The sequence below is a fragment of the Peromyscus leucopus genome, chromosome 1 (assembly GCF_004664715.2).
Source record: "Peromyscus leucopus breed LL Stock chromosome 1, UCI_PerLeu_2.1, whole genome shotgun sequence".
NCBI classification, from domain to species: Eukaryota; Metazoa; Chordata; class Mammalia; order Rodentia; family Cricetidae; genus Peromyscus; species Peromyscus leucopus.
The window spans coordinates 21,599,287-21,617,271 of record NC_051063.1 but is presented as its reverse complement, the minus strand read 5'-3'; the positions used below and the strand labels follow the sequence as shown (position 1 = coordinate 21,617,271).

General features: G+C 37.0%; 1 protein-coding gene across 8 annotated transcripts in view; it reads left to right on the top strand.

Annotated features, from left to right (window-relative positions):
* Rfx3 (regulatory factor X3) overlaps nucleotides 1-17,985 on the top strand; it is a 266,547-nt gene that overhangs the window by 154,849 nt on the left and 93,713 nt on the right. For all 8 annotated transcript variants that reach the window (XM_037205516.1, XM_037205509.1, XM_037205501.1 and 5 more), the window contains one exon: nucleotides 13,381-13,639. In XM_037205516.1, the coding sequence (XP_037061411.1) occupies nucleotides 13,381-13,639 (259 nt within the window). The remainder of the gene's footprint in view (nucleotides 1-13,380; nucleotides 13,640-17,985) is intronic.

Here is a 17,985-nt window from a genome sequence, read left to right as displayed (position 1 = left end):
TGTCTTGGCTTCTTTCCATGGTTGCTTCCACTGACCCCAATGATAGCACCTTGTGAGCTCTCAGAAGGCCTGGATTTTACCCACTGCAATAACTGTAAAAAGACAAGTATGCATGACAGAGTCCAGTTGAAGTCATGTATCATGCTATTTATGACCTGAATCATGATAGATAGTTGTAAGTGGAAAGAAAGCTCCTCTTTTGTCCATTTTTCTTTTTATAGTTAGAAGACAAAATCATGGTTTCATTGTAGCATTTCAAACCTAGTTTGTTTTTGTTGGTACTCTTCCCTTACTTCTCTTATTCCTTTTTCTATGTGACGACCTCCCCCACCCATACCTTTCCATATGTGTGATAGTCCCCTTGCTGTTTTCGTATCACATGTGTCTTCCCTGCTTCGGAAATCTTTCTCTTTCTGTCCGCTTTCTAGTTTGATCATCTATATACCCTCTCACCTTCATAATTATACTCCTTCCCCAATCTCTCTCTCTCTCTCTCTCTCTCTCTCTCTCTCTCTCTCTCTCTCTCACACACACACACACACACACACACACACACACACAGAGAGAGAGAGAATCAGGGGCTGAAGAGAGGCTTTAGCAGTTAAAGCCTGCTCTCCCAAAGAATCAGGTTTTATTTCCAGCACCCATGTGGCAGCTCACAATCTTCTGTAACTTGCATTCCAATGGATGACCTTTTCTGGCCTCTGTGATCACTTAGTATGCACAAGATACATGCAGTCAAAACATTCACATGCAGAGAATTTTTTAATTAAAAAAAATAAAGCTAGGATCTGCATAGGAGAGAGAGCATGCAATATTTTTCTTTCTAAGTGTAGGTTACCTTATTTGATATGTCTCCAGATTCATCTGTTTTACTATAGGCTTTGTAACTCACTATTCTTTATGGCTGCATAAAATATCATTGTGTATATTTACCACATTTTAATGAAGTATATAAATTAATTCCACTTTCTTGCTTTTGCCAAAAAAAAAAAAAGTGGTAAGATCGGTGTGTGTGTATCACTGGGGTCTTATATTGTGTTCTTTCTTTGGGTGTATGCCAAGTGGTGGAATAGCTGGATCACGTGGTATTTTTAGAATTTTTAGAAAATTCATTATTAATTTCTATAGTATCTATTTCAGGTTACTCTGGCACTAGCAGTGACCTAAGGTTCTTCTTTTCTCATACTCTTTGCCATTTTTGATATATTTTGCTCTTTCAGTGATAACCATATAGACTGATAGGAGAGGGAATCACAGAGTAGCTTTGATTTGCATTTCTCTGGTGGTTGATAATATTGAGACACATAAAAAAATGTTTGTTGTCCATTTTTGTTTCTTCTTGGAAATGCTTATTTGGTTCATTAGATTATACATTGATTGGTAGTGTGCATTCGTACATGAGTGTGTGTGTTTAATTTTTGTATTTCTTTATATGTTCTAGGTATTAGTCCCCTTTCTGAAGTATAACTGGCAGAATTTTCTACCAATCTATAGGCTGTCTTTTCACTCTGCTGACAGTTTCTTGTGGCTTCTCAAATCCTTTTTAATTTCATGTAGTTGTTTTTTATCAGTTCTTAGAGTTGTTTCCTTTGTTATTAGAGTCCTATTCAGATCCCATTTATTAATTCTTAGGGTTATGCCAAATGCTATTAGAGCCTTGTTCAGAACTATTTTGCCTATAACTGTAATATTACAGTTCCTTAGTAGTTTCAGGGTTTAGGAAATTATCTACTATTATTTCATTGAATTAATTGTCTATACCTTTTGACTTCCCCCAAGTTCCTTCTATTCATGGATCACTAGGTCTCTTTAATGTAGTTAGGCATTTCAAATGTTTTGATCATCCTATTAATATTTAAAAATATGTGTCTTAATGTAGTATTATCTTGACTTTGCCTTTTTTTTTGAAACTCATTTTTACGCTTAGTCTGTTCATAAAGCATTCTTTTGTAATTTTCCAATTTGATTGATTGGCTTATATTTCCACTGCTTCTGCTTGGTTCCTCCTTGTTACCTCAATTTCTTGGTTGAATATTTTTCTCCATATTTTAAAATTTTACTCCAAGTTCCCAACTATTTCATTCACTGGTTACTTTCTTGTCTAGGTTCTGAATGAGTTTCCATATTTTGATCATCTGCTTAACTGAGTGACCTTTATGGCCACTGATCCTTTAAAAAAAATCTAAATTTTTCTCTGAAATTTTAACTGTCTTGGTGTCTTTGTTTTCTATTTTTGTGGAGCTGAGAGGTTGGGAGTGTGTTATGGAGATTGTCTCATTCTTCTGTGTATTTCTTTGTATTTTGTGCATCTGTTGGGATGGTTGTGTAGTGCCACCACTTTCCCCCTTTCCCTAATGTTTTGTTTTGTTTTATAAGAATCCTTCAGAAGTGTGGAAGGGTGGTGTTTACTGCGAACTATGGTCCCCACTTTTATTTGGTTGTGGGAGTTATGGCTAGCTACCCCTAATGCCTTACTAGCAGTCCTGACATGGCTTGCAATAGTGGACACTAGTGTCCCTGATTAGATCCAGAAATAGCAACACTGGGAACTCATTAAGAAACAAATGAAATTTATAGATTTTTTTAAAAAGGTGAGGCTGTCGATATTGTTAAGTAGAAAAATGTCAACGAAATTGGGAAAGTAGCATAAAGGGGGTGGAATATGAATGAGTAGAAATGCATTTGGGTTGACCTGTGAGAGACAGACTAGAGCAGAGCAGATGTGGAAATATAGAGAAGATTTTTATAGTTGAAGAAAAGGAAGGGACAGTTTTTGAGGTCTTCTTCTTTATAAGATAGAAATTCAAGTACATAGTTCAATAATTAAAGTAAAAAAATACAAATAAAAAAGTAAAATTATGGAAGAAATTGAATAACCAAGAATCAAAAAATAAACAGAAATGTAAAAAAGCAGCTATTATGTATTTGATTATTATGTTTCCTCATTATGAGGATGCAGCTTTTCCCCCTGGGTTGTTATTGGTTTTTTTGTTTTGGTTGTTTGTTGTTGTTTTTTTTTTTTTTTTTTTTTTTTTTCCTTAGGTTTTTGGTGACAGAGTTTCTCTGTGTGACAGCTCTGGCTGTCCTGGAACCTGTTCTGTAGACCAGAATGGCCTGGAACTCAGAAATCTTCCTGCCTCTGCCTCCCAAGTGCTGGGGTTAGAAGTATGCACCACCACCACAGAGCTGTAAGTAATGGTTTGTATCCATTTCTACAGTTTGGGAAGGGCAGAATCTCAGTAATTCAAGCAACACAATGTGGCCCTGCAGATGAGAAGACTTTTCTGAGCTCAGATTGCTTTCTTTAAGAATCCTCAGGTCCGAAGGATTGGCAGCAGTAGTCAGTGCTAAGGCAGCTGGAGAACTGTGCTTAGTAGGGAGTTTAATGGGGTACACAGTGTGAGCTGGGTACTTGGCGTGAGTGTCTGGGCAGAGTTGGTGCACCCTTAGTCCTTCTTCTAACTTTATTCATCCATTCACCCAGACTCAGTTTCTAATCCAGCATCTTACCCAGAATTCCACATGCTCTGTTGTTCATTACTTTAGTTACTAAGTCTGTCCATAATGCCCCTGCTTTAAAAACACCTTCATTACTTTAAAATAAACAGGTCTCCCCATGGCTTTCTTCCCATTCCCCCCTCTCTCTGTACTTCCCCCCTGCTCCAGGGATAGCAACTTTGACTACTTCCAGGAGGTACCATTATGTCTCTGTGAGCTGTCTGCATTTTTCCTACTGAAAGGCATCCTGCCACATTCCTCCATCTTTTCAGCCCCTCCCTACCGCGGCCAGTCTAGAGTGAGCCTCCTCCTAGCCCGTGTTGCACTCTCTTTTCTGCCACAAACATTGCTTCTCCTCCTCCACAATCAGCTTACCTTCCACCATGAAGGACAAGTGCATACTGTAATTTCATTTCTAGTGTTGTATGATGAATGTTCTATAATGTTTCTGATGCTAAGAAGAAAACTCTTTGAATATGTACTTGCCACTTGGTTATAATATTTGCATTTATTTAGATCATTGGCACTTAAAAAGTCAATAAATTTCTGTTATTCTAGTGGATATTCAACTCTGCATGGTTAATAGTGTATATAATTTCTCCTGTTTGTTATATAGGTTTAGGGCCTCCTAGAGCTTGATTTTAGAATTCTTATTATGAGTTTAACTACTGTTGGCATTTATACCGATTGAAAAAAAATCCCTCTTACTTGGACTTTATTCTTACAGAGAAAATAAATACCTTTGTAGATGCTGCTAGAGGCAGCTTACTTGTTAGTTGTTGTTGCTCCTGGCAGCCATTGATAGCTAGCTCCAGAAGCTGAGAATGGGGTTTGTATATTTTGGGTCTGTATGATAGAAGCTAGGTAGTCAAGGATAACTGTTAAGAGAGTCTGCCATAGCAATTCCTCATTTGTCCTGGTTTAAAGTAGTGCAGACAAGTCAGCTTTACTACTTAGGAGGATGTGAATTTGTATTTGAAATGGAGATAGCTTCTCAGAAGTGCCTTTATGATTCAAACAAGAAATTGTTATAAACATTAACCACTGCTGTTAAATGTTGTGCTTTGTTTACATTTTTCTGTCCTAAATTCTTCACATTGTCTTTTGCATTTTAACTGGACTTCTGGATTTGTTTGTTTGTTTATGTGTGTGAGTATGCCATAGTATGTAGTAATTAAAATTAAAAAAGAAAAGACAACTTGTGGGAGTAGAGTTTTCCTTCTAACATGTTGGTTTTTGGGAATTGAACTCAGGTTATCAAGCATGGTGCCATAATCCTGTGCCTGCTAAGCCATCTTGTTGGCCCTCTTGTCCTTTCTTATTTATATTTAACTATCCCATGTAACAAATATTAGTTGAATGGATTTATGCATTTGTAAAACCTTAGAAAAATAGTATCTCTAAAGTTGGTTCTTTAAAATTGTGGGACTGTTTAAGTGCAGAAATGATTCCACAGAAACTGTCTAGTGCCAACACGTACTTTCTATGGCCACTAGCTCAGTTGATTAGATCATGACTAATGAGGTCTAGGTCATGAGTTCACTTGCTACAAAGTCCAATTAGCTTAGATCTGGGCTGTGTGGGCCTAGATTGCATCTTCAATCCCACGTATCATGTCACAGTGAACATTCATGGTCAAGATAGAGAAGACATGCTTTTAAAACTCCTCGGTACTGGTGAGTATACATTTTGAATAGGAGTTCTAAAGTATTGCTTCCATACTCAATAAGGAAATGTCATTATGTTCCTGTGAATTAGATTCAGGGTTTTAGTGAGTAGATAACTATGAATATTTTATTCTTGGGCATCAAAATAATTACTTTTTCAGCATAAGCTGTTTGAATCTTTTTTGTAATTTTTTACTTCTACCATTAGACTGCATATAGTTGTATATCAAATGCCCATCTTAGGACTCTTGTATTCTCTCTTTTTATTCAAAAAACTTTGATATGTGTTAGGAAAGTGTCATCTCTATTCTTCTGTTGTATCATGCTGAATTAATAGGCAGCTAGTATTTGATCTCTGACTTAGACCTCAGAGTCCCACTTTCTGTGTGATAATAATCACATTTTGCTAATGATCCTCTAGGGAAGAGTGACTCTGGTCATTGTCATGAACTTTCAAGCACCCAGTATATGACCCTACAACCTGCACATGCTCAGTAAGTCTGGTTCTCTATGCCCATGTTACCAGCATTCTCCTGTCATGTAGACATAATGCACAGGGTCTCACTCAGGAGGTGATGACAGCACTCACAGATGCGTGTAATCACTTATGAGAATGTGTAATCATCATAATTTGCTGAAACTAAAGTGTTTACCTGGTTCTCGCTGCGAATATTGACAATTACTGCTAGCAAAGCAGGCTTAACAGTGTGGGTTAGTAAGTAGGCATGTATTTCAATTGAACAATTGAGACTACTTTACAGTGCTGGGTGTTGGCACAGAATCGCTTTTTCCTCAGGGGAAAAGGCAGCTCAATTCATTCTCTCCTGCTTATTTTATCCTAGTTCTTCAGGAAACTCAGTTGCATAATTTGTTTATTTCCTTGCAATGGTTGTCCCAAAGATATTTCCACAAAATTTAGGTCCTAGTTATCCCTATTTGTAAAAATTCTTAAAGCTTGCATTTTCTAGTCGTTTGTGTTACTATGGTTAAACTGGCTGAGGACTATATACCACAAGGAGAGTCCATTGCATTCACAATCTCCTGGTTAGTAAGAAAGGAGGTTGTTAAAATTATTTTTCTTCTTTATCACATTTTCTTTTGATTTTTACCTTCCCCCTCATTCCTATATCATCCTTGTCAGAACGGAAAGAATGATGTAATCTATATTATGACAAAATTGAGATGGTCTGTTTTCTAAGGATTTTTCTGTGTAAACCTTAAAGGGAAATGTGTCTATTGTTTAGACGTGATCTAAACAATATGGAGTGACGCCTTCTCCACTCTTCTTTGAGAGTACATTTATCATCAACTTAAGTGTAAAATTTCCCAAACCATGTTCCATAAAATATGAGTCCCTTAAAAGCATACTGTGGTTACATAGATGGAGAAAAATTTGGACCAGTCTTTGAGAGGATCCTGGTTCCTAATAGAGCTTTCGAGGTTTTTAAAAGGTTTTTTTTTTAAGTTCTATATTTAGGAAGAAAGAAAATCAGGATTTAGGAAATAAACTCAGTATTTCCAAAACTTTTACACACTATACTTTGGGAGATAACATATTTGACATTTGTAATTTTTTTCAAACTCCATAAGCATGTGAACAGAATGGAACTCAATTTTCTAAGAGTTGCCTCTTGAAAATCCTGTGGTTAGTACATTTTCTGAAGGCCTCCACTTCCCTCTCCCATATACTTCAAAAGATTAATAAGGATCCACTTTAGGTTATTCTTTCCTCAAGTGACACAGTTAAGTTTCAGAATTTGCAGGTGAAATTATGTTTTCTTATTATCTTTAAAATCCTCTTTCCTTAGAAGAAATGATTACATGGAGTTGCTGTAACTAAGGGTGAAGATGTTTCCTTCGTTTGCCCTTCTACTGATGCATGGACTAAGACATTTAGGAGCTGGTGTGGAAATCCACTTCCCATTTAGAGCTCACCAAGCATTGGTTTCATAGGAAACCTTGGAGAAAAAATTGACCATGTGTGAAAAGAGCTTGGATGTCACTATAATTAAAGAATGGCTTCTAGCATTAGCTACATAAAACATTCCCATCTCTTCAAAGATGAAAGACATTCAAATGTAGCTTCCTAGAATATCAAAGTTGGTAGGATTGCCATCATTTATTTCCATCCCATTTACAGACAAATAAATGAAGCTCAGATAGGTAGAATTCACATTTTCTTACCTCCAACATGTGGTGCTCTTTTACTTTTAGCCTTTGGCAGTTTGTAGAAAACAAACAAAATGAACCCAGAACACCTTTTTAAGTGTGCATAAAACTGCCTCAAAAGTTGTCTATTTTCAGAATTTTCACTCAAGATAGATACCTGATAGGCCAGAACTGAGAAGTTTCCTTGAAAATGTTTAGGAGATTTCTGGGAAAATAGTACTGAAGCAAGAAATGAAGGATGCATTCAGTATTTAGAGTATGAAAAACTGATTGTGATACATGAAGACTCAGTGTTTAAAGTACAGAAAACTATTTTTATATATATTGCTTTTCTCTTGGTGGTGTCTTTTTTTTTTTAATACTTTCTTCAAAGCTGGGTGTGGTGGTGCATGCCTGTCTCGCAGGTGGGAGACTGAGATAAGAGATTCTTGAGTCCAATCTAGCCTGGACTACATTGTGAGACATGCATGGCCTCATGAACACCAATAATATCGATGATGGTGATGATGATGATGATGATGATACGTTCTTGACATTGATTCAGGAGCTTAAGTATTACTTGTGTGTGACTTTGGTTTGGCTGGGGCTTCAGGGACACCATCAAACAAGGTAATGCTTGCTTCTCAAAGATTAAAAGCCATGCAAGGATATCATGGACTACTTCTCTTATCAACCCAGTATTTAAAAGTCTCCTCCATTTTCCATTTAAATATATGGGGTTTTTTTTGTCAAAATCAAATTCAGACAGTCCACACCCCTCTTTTTCTATTTGTATCCCTTTTTATAGTCACTTAGAAATGGCCTGTCTTAACCACTGTGTGCCTATGAAACAGCTAAGCCAATTGTACAGTTCCATGTGTGATACTCTGCAGCTTTCTCATGATCTCCAGTGCCTGCCTCCTTCTCTTGTTCTGTGGTCGGTCATGTTCTAGCTCCTCAATCATTTCCAGCCAGAAGAAAATGTAAAAACTAAAGTAAATTGCTTTCCACTGCCATATTTTCATAGCAAACTGAGGGTTATGTAGATTTCATATATTTATTTGCAGTGCATGTGTATGACTGATGTCTGTTTAGAAGGCACGTCTGAAAGATGGAATGATTCAAGTCCTTTGATATGGTTTTCTTAAGCTCTAGTAACGATGTCCACATTCATAGAACTGCTGGAATTAACCTATGTTGTGTTGGTATCTTCAGACATGGCTCTGGCTTTTCCATCAGCCCTTCTTCAGCATTCAAGTCCCCATTCTGAATAAGAAGAGTACTGTGGTACTAAAAAGCTGAAATAATACAATCCCAAATCACAACAGAAAATTTAAAACCCCCTTTTCTATCTTTCAGGATGAGTCCGTTTTAGTTATTCATAGATATTATTGATGTGTATGGAATCTTAAGTTTTTACCATGTGAGTTAACTCAGAACGTGGGCTAAATTTGCTGGCCTCCAAAAAGAGAAACAGAGCCATGTCTTGCATGTGTTAGTATTTATTACCCTGAATGTATTTATACAACTTGTTTGACTATACTTTAATACCAACCCGAAGTTGTCTTATTTTATCCATTGTTAAATGAAGCTACTATATATTCAGTGAACACAAATTAGCATGCACTCCTTTTTCCTTTAATCTAAATGTGAAATCAACATGGCTATTTTATTAAATAAAGAAGCTTTTAGTTTGAGAAATTATAACAATGATAAGAATTTTACATATATTTAAAATGGTATTTTTCAGTTTTTTTTAAGTTATATAATTGTTTATGTCATTGTCCTAAACTAAAATCTATTCCTGTATCTTTTGTAGTTATTTGTGGAGGGTATATTTTTTTTAGTGTGAATTACTTTCTGAAAACTATTATCTCTTTTTTGTGCTCTTTTTATTGAAAAAATGTTTTCAAACATTATATTCTGATCACACTTTTCCCCTCCCCCTACTTCTCCCAGATCCTCTGCACCTCCCTACCAACCCAAAACCATACATTTTCTCTTTCTCCCTCTAAAAAATCAAACAAAAACCAAGAAACACACACACAGAAAAACATAAAATTGGATACCAAAATATACAAGCAAAAGACTTAAAGACAGAAAGTACGCAAGAAAGCACTATGAGACAGAAAGTCTAAAGAAATAACACTGAGTACTTTTTGTGTTGGCCATCTACTCATAGGCATAGGGCCTACACCGAAGTGTGGTTAATATGCCCAGTGAAACTCCATTGGAGAGGACTAATTTTTCCTTTGCAAGTATATACTAATTGTAGGTAGCTTCTTGGTTAGGGGTGCAAGCCTGTGTCCACTTCCCCTTCTCATTGCTGGGACCCCATCTAGCTTGGACTTGTAAAGGCCCATGAGTGTTGCTACAGTCTCTGTGAGTTCATATATGTATCAGTCCTGTTGTGTCTGGAAGACATTGTTTCCTTGGAAACATCCATCCCCTCTGGCTCTTACGATCTTTCTAAGTCCTCCTCCACATATGTGCCTGGCCCCTGAGGGAAGGGTTTGATGAAGACATCCCATTTAGTCCTGAGTGCTACAAAGTCTTGCATTCTCTGAATATTGTCCAGTCTCTGTATTAGTTCCCATCTACTTAAAGAAGAAGCTTCTCTGAAGATTGGCTGAGTGAGACACTGATCTATGGATGTAGCAGAATGTCATTGGAGCCATGAAAACTCTTAACTATAATTGATATTGTGAATTGCAAGTATTTTGATAGGTTAAACTTCCCCATTAAAATTTTAAAAGTCTTAGAAAGTTTCACACAGTTTCTCATGATATAACTAAATATAAAAAATGTTTGTTGAAATTAATAAGGTTGGATGCTATGGCCAATAGAAATTGTCTTTAAAGTTATTGGCTATTCATTGTACTCACAATCAACATGTAATGGATTATATTGAGATTATAGATAGCAGTGAAGCACAATTTCGTGGGAGTAGAGATATATGAGGAAATTGACAGTAAGTGTATTGGAAGCTATATTTTAGCCATGCAAAAGAATGTTAGGGAAATATAGAGAACAAAATGTAATGCTTGTGAGAAATGACTGTGGTAAGCAAGGACACATAAAATAAATCTGAGATGAGGAACTTAAGCTGAACTTTTAAGGGAGATTAGGACAAAGGAGGAGGGTCAGGGGAAGCACCAGGGCTGGTTTGCACACAATCTCAGGACTTTGTTATGGCCATGTTCTTAAATGTTTTCTTCAGTAACATCACATTGGCCATTTTGCTGATCAATTTTCTCTAGGGCAGACCATTTTCTCCACCCTTCTTGCTTTGCTGAGATTGTGTGCAAACCAGCCCTGGTGCTTCCTATAAAGATTTGAGCAGTTTTTGAAGGCAAAGGAGAATTTTGAAGGCAAGAATCATGGCAAGATTTTTTAGCAAAATTTTGTTGCCACATTTATATTTTAGAAAAATTCCCATAGCAGCAAAATTGGAGGCAAATTGGAAGAGAGCCAGGTTTGAAGAAAGAAATCCAATCAGAATGTAACTATAATGAATAACATTGTGAATTAAGGATTATGAGAATGGAAAAGAGATTTGTAGAATTTCATGGTTTATTTAGAAGAGAATTCTTAGGATTAACTGGCTTCTATCAGTATAAGAGAAGCATTGGCGTTAATTTCAAAACCTGGAGGTGAAGAACAGTTCTCTGCCCAGATGAAGGGTGTAGAATAACAAGGACCTGGGAGGCTGCCCACATAGCAGAGAGCCCCACCCCCATTTTTCCTTTTATTGAAAATAGATTGTTTTCTGATAGAATATATGCTGACTACAGGTTCCGTTCCTTCTACTCCTCTCGGCTCCTCCCTACTTCCTCTCCTCTTTCTGTCTCTCATTAGAAAAGAACAGACTTCTAAGAGATAACAGCCAAACATGGCAAAATAAAATATATTAAGATAAAACAAAAGTCATCACATTGAGACTGGACAAGGCAACTCAACAGAAGGAAAAGATCCCCAAAGAACAAGCACAAGAATCAGAGACCCACTTGTTCATACACTCAGGAGTCCTGTAAAAAATACTAAGCTGAAAGCTGTGATATATACAAGAAGGCCCTACACTCCCTACACTTGCTGCTTCAGTCTCTCTGAGTTCATATGAGCCTTGCTCAGTTGATTCCAAGGGCCTTGTTTTCCTGGTGTCCTCCATCAGTTCTGGCTTACACTCTTTCCGCCTCTTCTTCCACAAGGTTCCCTGAGCTCTGAGGGGAGAGATGTGATGAAGGCATCCTATTTAGAGCTGTGTGTTCCAAGGAAACTCTCCCCCCCACACTCTCTCTTTGCATAATGTCTGGCTGTGTGTCTCTGCATCTCTTCCCATCTGCTGCATGAGGAAGCTTCTCTGATGATGACTGGATAAAGCACTGATCTATGAGTATAGCAGAATATCATTAGGAATGATTTTATTGATACTTTTTTTTAAGACCTGCAGTGTTTGCTTTTACTCTAGGTCTCTGTGCTATCTAGCCTCTGGTTCTTGTTCACCCAAGCAGTGTCAGGTATGGGTTCAGTCTTATGAAGTGGGCCTTAAGTCAAATAAGACATTGATTGATTGACTACTCTGACAAGTTCTATGCCTCCCTTGCCCTAGCATATATTGCAGGCAGGAACAATCGTAGGACAAAGGTTTTGTGGCAGGATTGGTGTTTACATTTCTTTTTTAGTAGTTTGCAGAATACTTTATTTAACACCAAAGGCAGAACATAGAGATCAAGACCCTTCGTTGGCACCAGCTCCACATCTCCATGTTCAATGAATTGTGTGGGTATTTAGAAATAAGTGTTGGTCATTGAAAATTCAGATGTTAAAATTCTTATATTAGAACTAGAAAATAAAAAGAGTTTTCCAACTCTATGATAGCTTACCGTGAGCACACATGTATCATGTAGTACATGGTAAAGGCCTGTGGTCTAAGTTAAAGTAACAAGAAAAGCAGAATCCACAAAACCTAGCCTATCAAACATGCAGGAAACATGGAGATTAGAAAAGGGGGTTGAGGGAAAACAACAAACATAGAGTGGAAATGAAATACCACAGAAGGTAAAGTACCAGGCTAGTTGAAACCCAACTGCCAGGCTTGGCCACGTGTGAGAATCGACTTAGAAAATAGCAAGCTCTGGAAATGTTAGTTTATCATTTGAAATTTTAAAGATATAAGCAACTGAAATGTTTGTGACTGTGCATTTTTATATTTCTTGTAGTCTTGTAACTTCTTGTGAGCTTTTATACATTAAAAAAAAATAAAGGCATCCCAGTAAGATGTCATCAACTGAAAATGAAAAATCAGATAAACTTAATCAGAACAGACAAAGAAGAAAAGGGCAACATGGGTGGTCAGCAGTGTCATCCTGGAAATAGGTCAAAAAGAGACAAGAGCTGAAGGAGCCTTTTAGCCTGGTATTTACATTTGGTCACAAGTGACCTTATTAAAAGTCACTTCACTGAAAGGCTAAGGGCAGAAGCTTGACCAGACTTTTGGAGAGATGGCAAGTGAGTATGTGAAGAGCTGGCATGGTCTTTAACAAGGGGGAGCACTACTACACAGACATAGATAGTGTTTTAGCTCAAAATCTTTTTGGTGTTAAGCAAGGAATCCACAGAAGCCTCTTCAGATATGAAGGATGATCACCAGTTATCCATGGATGGGAAGTGGTACGAGAGGTTGGCTTGTCAGGTCCCCGGTCATGTTAGATTTCAGTCTTTCTAACAGTAGCACATACATGAGCATTTAAATGCAAGGAAAGCATTTGTGAACAGATTTCTGCAGTGAACTGACCTGTTGATGAGTTGGAGATGAGCTCCTATGGAGGGTAAATACACTACAATACAGAATCAAGTTACGGTTCTCCTTAAAAGAAAATGACATTTAATTTGAAGAGGAATCAATCCTTCTACTGATGGGAATAATATTTAATAGAAAAATACAAAATTCACAGGTTTCAAAGGCTGGACAATAATGATGTGTTTTTAAAAATATTTGTCTTAAAGAGAACAATCGTGATATAAACAAGCTAGTAAACTTCTTCTTCTTTTTTTCCTTCTAAAGCCGAACAACAACTTATCCTTATACAGAAACACAGATGTACAGCCAAAACACTGGAGGAAATTACTTTGACACTCAAGGAAGTTCAGCACAGGTGACAACCGTGGTGTCCTCCCACAGTATGGTGGGTACTGGTGGTATTCAGATGGGCGTCACAGGAGGACAGCTCATCAGCAGCTCCGGAGGAACCTATCTGATTGGCAATTCAATGGAGAATTCTGGTCACTCAGTGACACACACAACTCGAGCCTCCCCAGCGACAGTAAGTGTTTGAGCTTTTATTTACATTGGCTTCTGTGGCTTGTAGTGTGCTGTTTTCCTCTGTGCAGGGAAACAAATCACATAGACTCAAGTAGGGCAAAATGTGTTACACAGTTTTCATATCCTGCCACTTTACAGGATGTAAGAGGTAGCATTATGAAGAACATTATTAACATGTATGTCTTAATTCAGTAAGTAGAAAGCTTTTTATCAGTAATAGAAAGTTAGATTAGAGAAATGAATTTTCCTAATGTAACTACTGACTTTGTTGTATTTGGGGGTTCATGCTAGAATCTTAGCACACAGAGATTGAGGCAGAAGGATTGTTGTGAATTCAAGGCCAGGTGTATTATATACCACCTGTACTATACTTTAATAAATACATTTAAAAACTGGTTTGCTTTTACAATAGAAAACCACATGTACTTGTTTTATCAAATTTATATTAATGCTAGTATTTAATTTTTTAAAAATAATTCTGTGGACTACATTCCTCTCATCCTAGCTCATGAGAGGCCGGGACAGGAGGATTGTGAGTTTGAGGCCAGTCTGGGCTATGTTGTGTGGCCCTGTCCGAAGATGTGTTGCTATGTACTATATTGCATTGGCCAGAATCACATTGTATAAATGAAAGAAAGATTCTGGGAAGCACTGGTAACAGATGATTCATTCACAAGGAGAGACGCTTGTGTTGGTGCTGTGAGCAAATGATAGAGTGAAGACACATCGTCATATAGCACTTTTCAAGCTTTTAAATTTAAACATGCATTTTGACACAGAAGGATGACACATGTCAGTATGAGAGTATTAATTTGTTGAAATGGCTTCAGAAATATAGGAAGTTATATATCATTTGATATCATCAAGGTGTAAATTCAACTATGTAGAAAAGGGAGATTGATCACCTGATACAAAAGAGCAATGGAATTGACTTCTTACTTAATTCATATGAAATAGTGGTTGTGAGGCCAGGGCTGTACTTCAGTAGCATCATGACAGTGCTTAGTGTGTTCCAGGTCCTGAGTTCCACCCCTAACACTGCAAAGAGGTGGGGAGTGTAGTGCTGGGCCTTCGAATTCAGTGTGAACACACTTTTCTCATTGTGTCACCACCACATGGGCCTTTGTTCTTGAAACGGAATGAGGGAGTGGTGGATTGGGGAGAAAAGAACATCAGTAAGAGGCTTCTAGTCCCCACTTGATGGGTTTTCTCCAGGATGGTCTATGTACTTTGTATTACTCTTGTGTCTCTGTGGGGCTGATTTGTCCAGGCTCTCATCATTATTAGTGACCTTTCCCTAATCAAAGTTTAGAACCCTTTATTTTTATTTAATTCAGTGTTTTTCTAACATCAGAATAGATGTTCTGAGTAGAATATTTTCTTGCATTTTTGTACATATTTTTGAAGTGCTTCTTATATGTATTGGCTCTTATATGTATATGCTTTTAATAATCTTACACTTCTAAATTTTTCAGTCATACAAGTGTTTATACAGATTACAAAATAAAGAAAATTACCACTAATCAGCCATATCCTCTGTAGCCATGTTACTCTATCATGTGCTATACTCAGTACGTTTTGATTTCATTCTAGCTTTTAAAATCATGACAATTACAAAAGGATGATGAAATATCATAGACAAAACAGTAAGTTTATATTTGTCACCAAAGGAAAATGGTACCAGTAGTTTATAACATGCCTATTTATGATATATGTCAAATGCCATTCCCAGTGGTAGGGAAAGTATCCTGTATTTCTCAAGGCCTTGTGTGCTGTCTCCTTTTCACCTCACCGACTCTCTCACGCTGACGTGCCTCCCTTATGCCCTCATTCTCCCTATGTCACCTCTTGTAGCCATTCCCATTTGCCTTCACGACAGTTCTAGCTACCCAAGTCTTCCCAGGAACAACTTGATGAATGTTTACTTAATTTGTAAGCTCTGTTGCTAAATTAACTAAATGTTGTACTTCAGGTCATTTATATATAGTTATAGATATTAAAAGGATTAATTTTATAGTTTTTTACTGTGGATGTCTTTGTTTTTCTTTATTTTTCATTTTTCCAGACAGGGTCTCTCCGTGTAGTTTTGGTGCCTGTCCTGAATCTCACTCTGTAGCCCAGGCTGGCCTCGAACTCACAGAGATCCGCCTGGCTCTGCCTCCCTAGTACTGGGATTAAAGGTGCCACCGCTGCCCGGCTGTTTTTCTATACAGAATATGCAAGATGACATTACTCCTAGAGCTTCCACTATACAACTTTGGAATAATTTATCATTATATCAGTTTGTCAAATAAACCCATAAATAACTGAGTTATAGCAAGTAAGAATAGTTGGAACTATTTTTGAAATACCAATTTACTATAGATATAGATATAAATTTGCACTTAAAATATCTATTTCTGGGTAGTTATGAGTCTGATGTGGTTTGGGTTGGGGTTGTTTTCTTTTTACATTAATACTTTTAGCCAAAAACATATAAAAGTTGACAAAGAAGAGAAATTTTGGGTGTATAGGCCCTCACTGAAACCATGTGATAGTTACGAGTTATCTAAACCTATCTATATACATCTGCTAGTGTTTACTATGTTTCTTTAAATTTATTACCAAGCTATATATTTGATTTACATCCCACCTCAATAATGCTGAACATATTAGCTCAAATTACAGTGTGATTTCTCTTACCACTTTACAGTTTGATTTTACGATAGCAAATTAGCAAAATTTAAGTTTTATTTACCTCTGGAACGCTCCCTACTATTCTCCTCTTGCCAAATGCTGAAAACCAATACATTGCTTCATTGTTTTGATCATTAGAAATCAGCGTGCTTTCAGTAGGTGCTTCTTGCTGTCATGTGTCTTTTTCAGTCCCCATAGAACCTTTAGACATATCTGTGAGCACAGTGTCTGGCAGCCCGTCTTTCCACATCAGGCCATATGCTGTATGCCATTTAAGTTAGCGTTTCCAACTGGTCTTGTTGTGCCTTTAACGTGTAGCATAGCTAATATAACCGACTATAAGAATCCCTGGTGTTTTAGCCAAAATGCCTGCGTGCAGAAAACAGAGTCAGTCATTTCTCTATAGCCACAGATCTCTCCTCCATGGATTCAACCAACTCACTGAAAATACTTGGGAAAAATTGTGGGCATGTACATACTTTTTGCTTGCCATTCTCCCCCAAATGGTGTTGTATATTAACTATTTTCATAGCATATTTATATTGTGTTAGGTCTTATAAACAGTCTGGAGAAGATAGACACAGTCTGGCATGCATTCAGTCCTCAGGACTCACATAGAGAAAAGAGAAAACTGACTCTCAAAAGTTGCCCTCTTACCTCCACATGTGGACGAGCATGTGCATGCACACGTGCACACGCATGCACACACACCTCATTTTTTTTTAAAGAAAGTACACAAAAGTGTTCTGATAGGTTGTATACAACTAATACCATATCTTAAATAAGGGATATCTGGTATGTGATGAACAGTCCTGGAGAACAAGGGCCAACCATAGTCACCTGGGCCATTTCTGAAGAGCAGAGAGTGAGTGCAGCATCATCATTAGTTCCCTTCATTCAGTTGATTGGAAACTAGTTAAGACAGCTCACCACCACAACTCACTTCTGACTAGCAGTTTCCTGCCTTGGTCCTCAGAATAGCTTCATTGATGATGCTCTTATACAATCTACTTGTGTCTGTACAGAAATATTCAACATATCTTAAGAAAAGCTTAATGTGCAAATAGCTTCTATGGCATGCCATTGAAGAAGGTTGATGATTTTACATAGATACCACGGTAGAGAAAAATCAGATATCTCCTGGTATACATTTTTGCTCTACTGCAGTCATCTGGATTATTAGTAGAATAATCCAGATTTTTATTTCAAGTATAACTTACTTTTAGCTTTATAACTTTAAATGAAACAAACTTTATTAGGGTGATTTAATACTTCTTATTTGGCTTGTTATAATGGCAATGAATTTTATATAAGAATATATTATGGTACAAATTATTAGTATTCATATTTGATGACAATACTACTGTTCCTTTTACTTACTATATCATGTGGTCATTAAGAACCCATACTTTATAAATTATGTATGTGTATATCTATATGTACATATATATTATAAAAATACATACATAAAAGACATTTTCTGCTGATACTAAGAATTTTAAGAAATAGTAATAGTTTTTTGGATCACCATCAGATATGAGTTCAGCTAAATTGTAATGGGAATAGGTGTTTTAGATTCCTTTCAATTGAAATTAGGGATCTATTGTTATTTCATAGACCTTAAGGTATGGGAGTTAGTTCTTGTCATGAGTCTGAACCGATCACACCCCT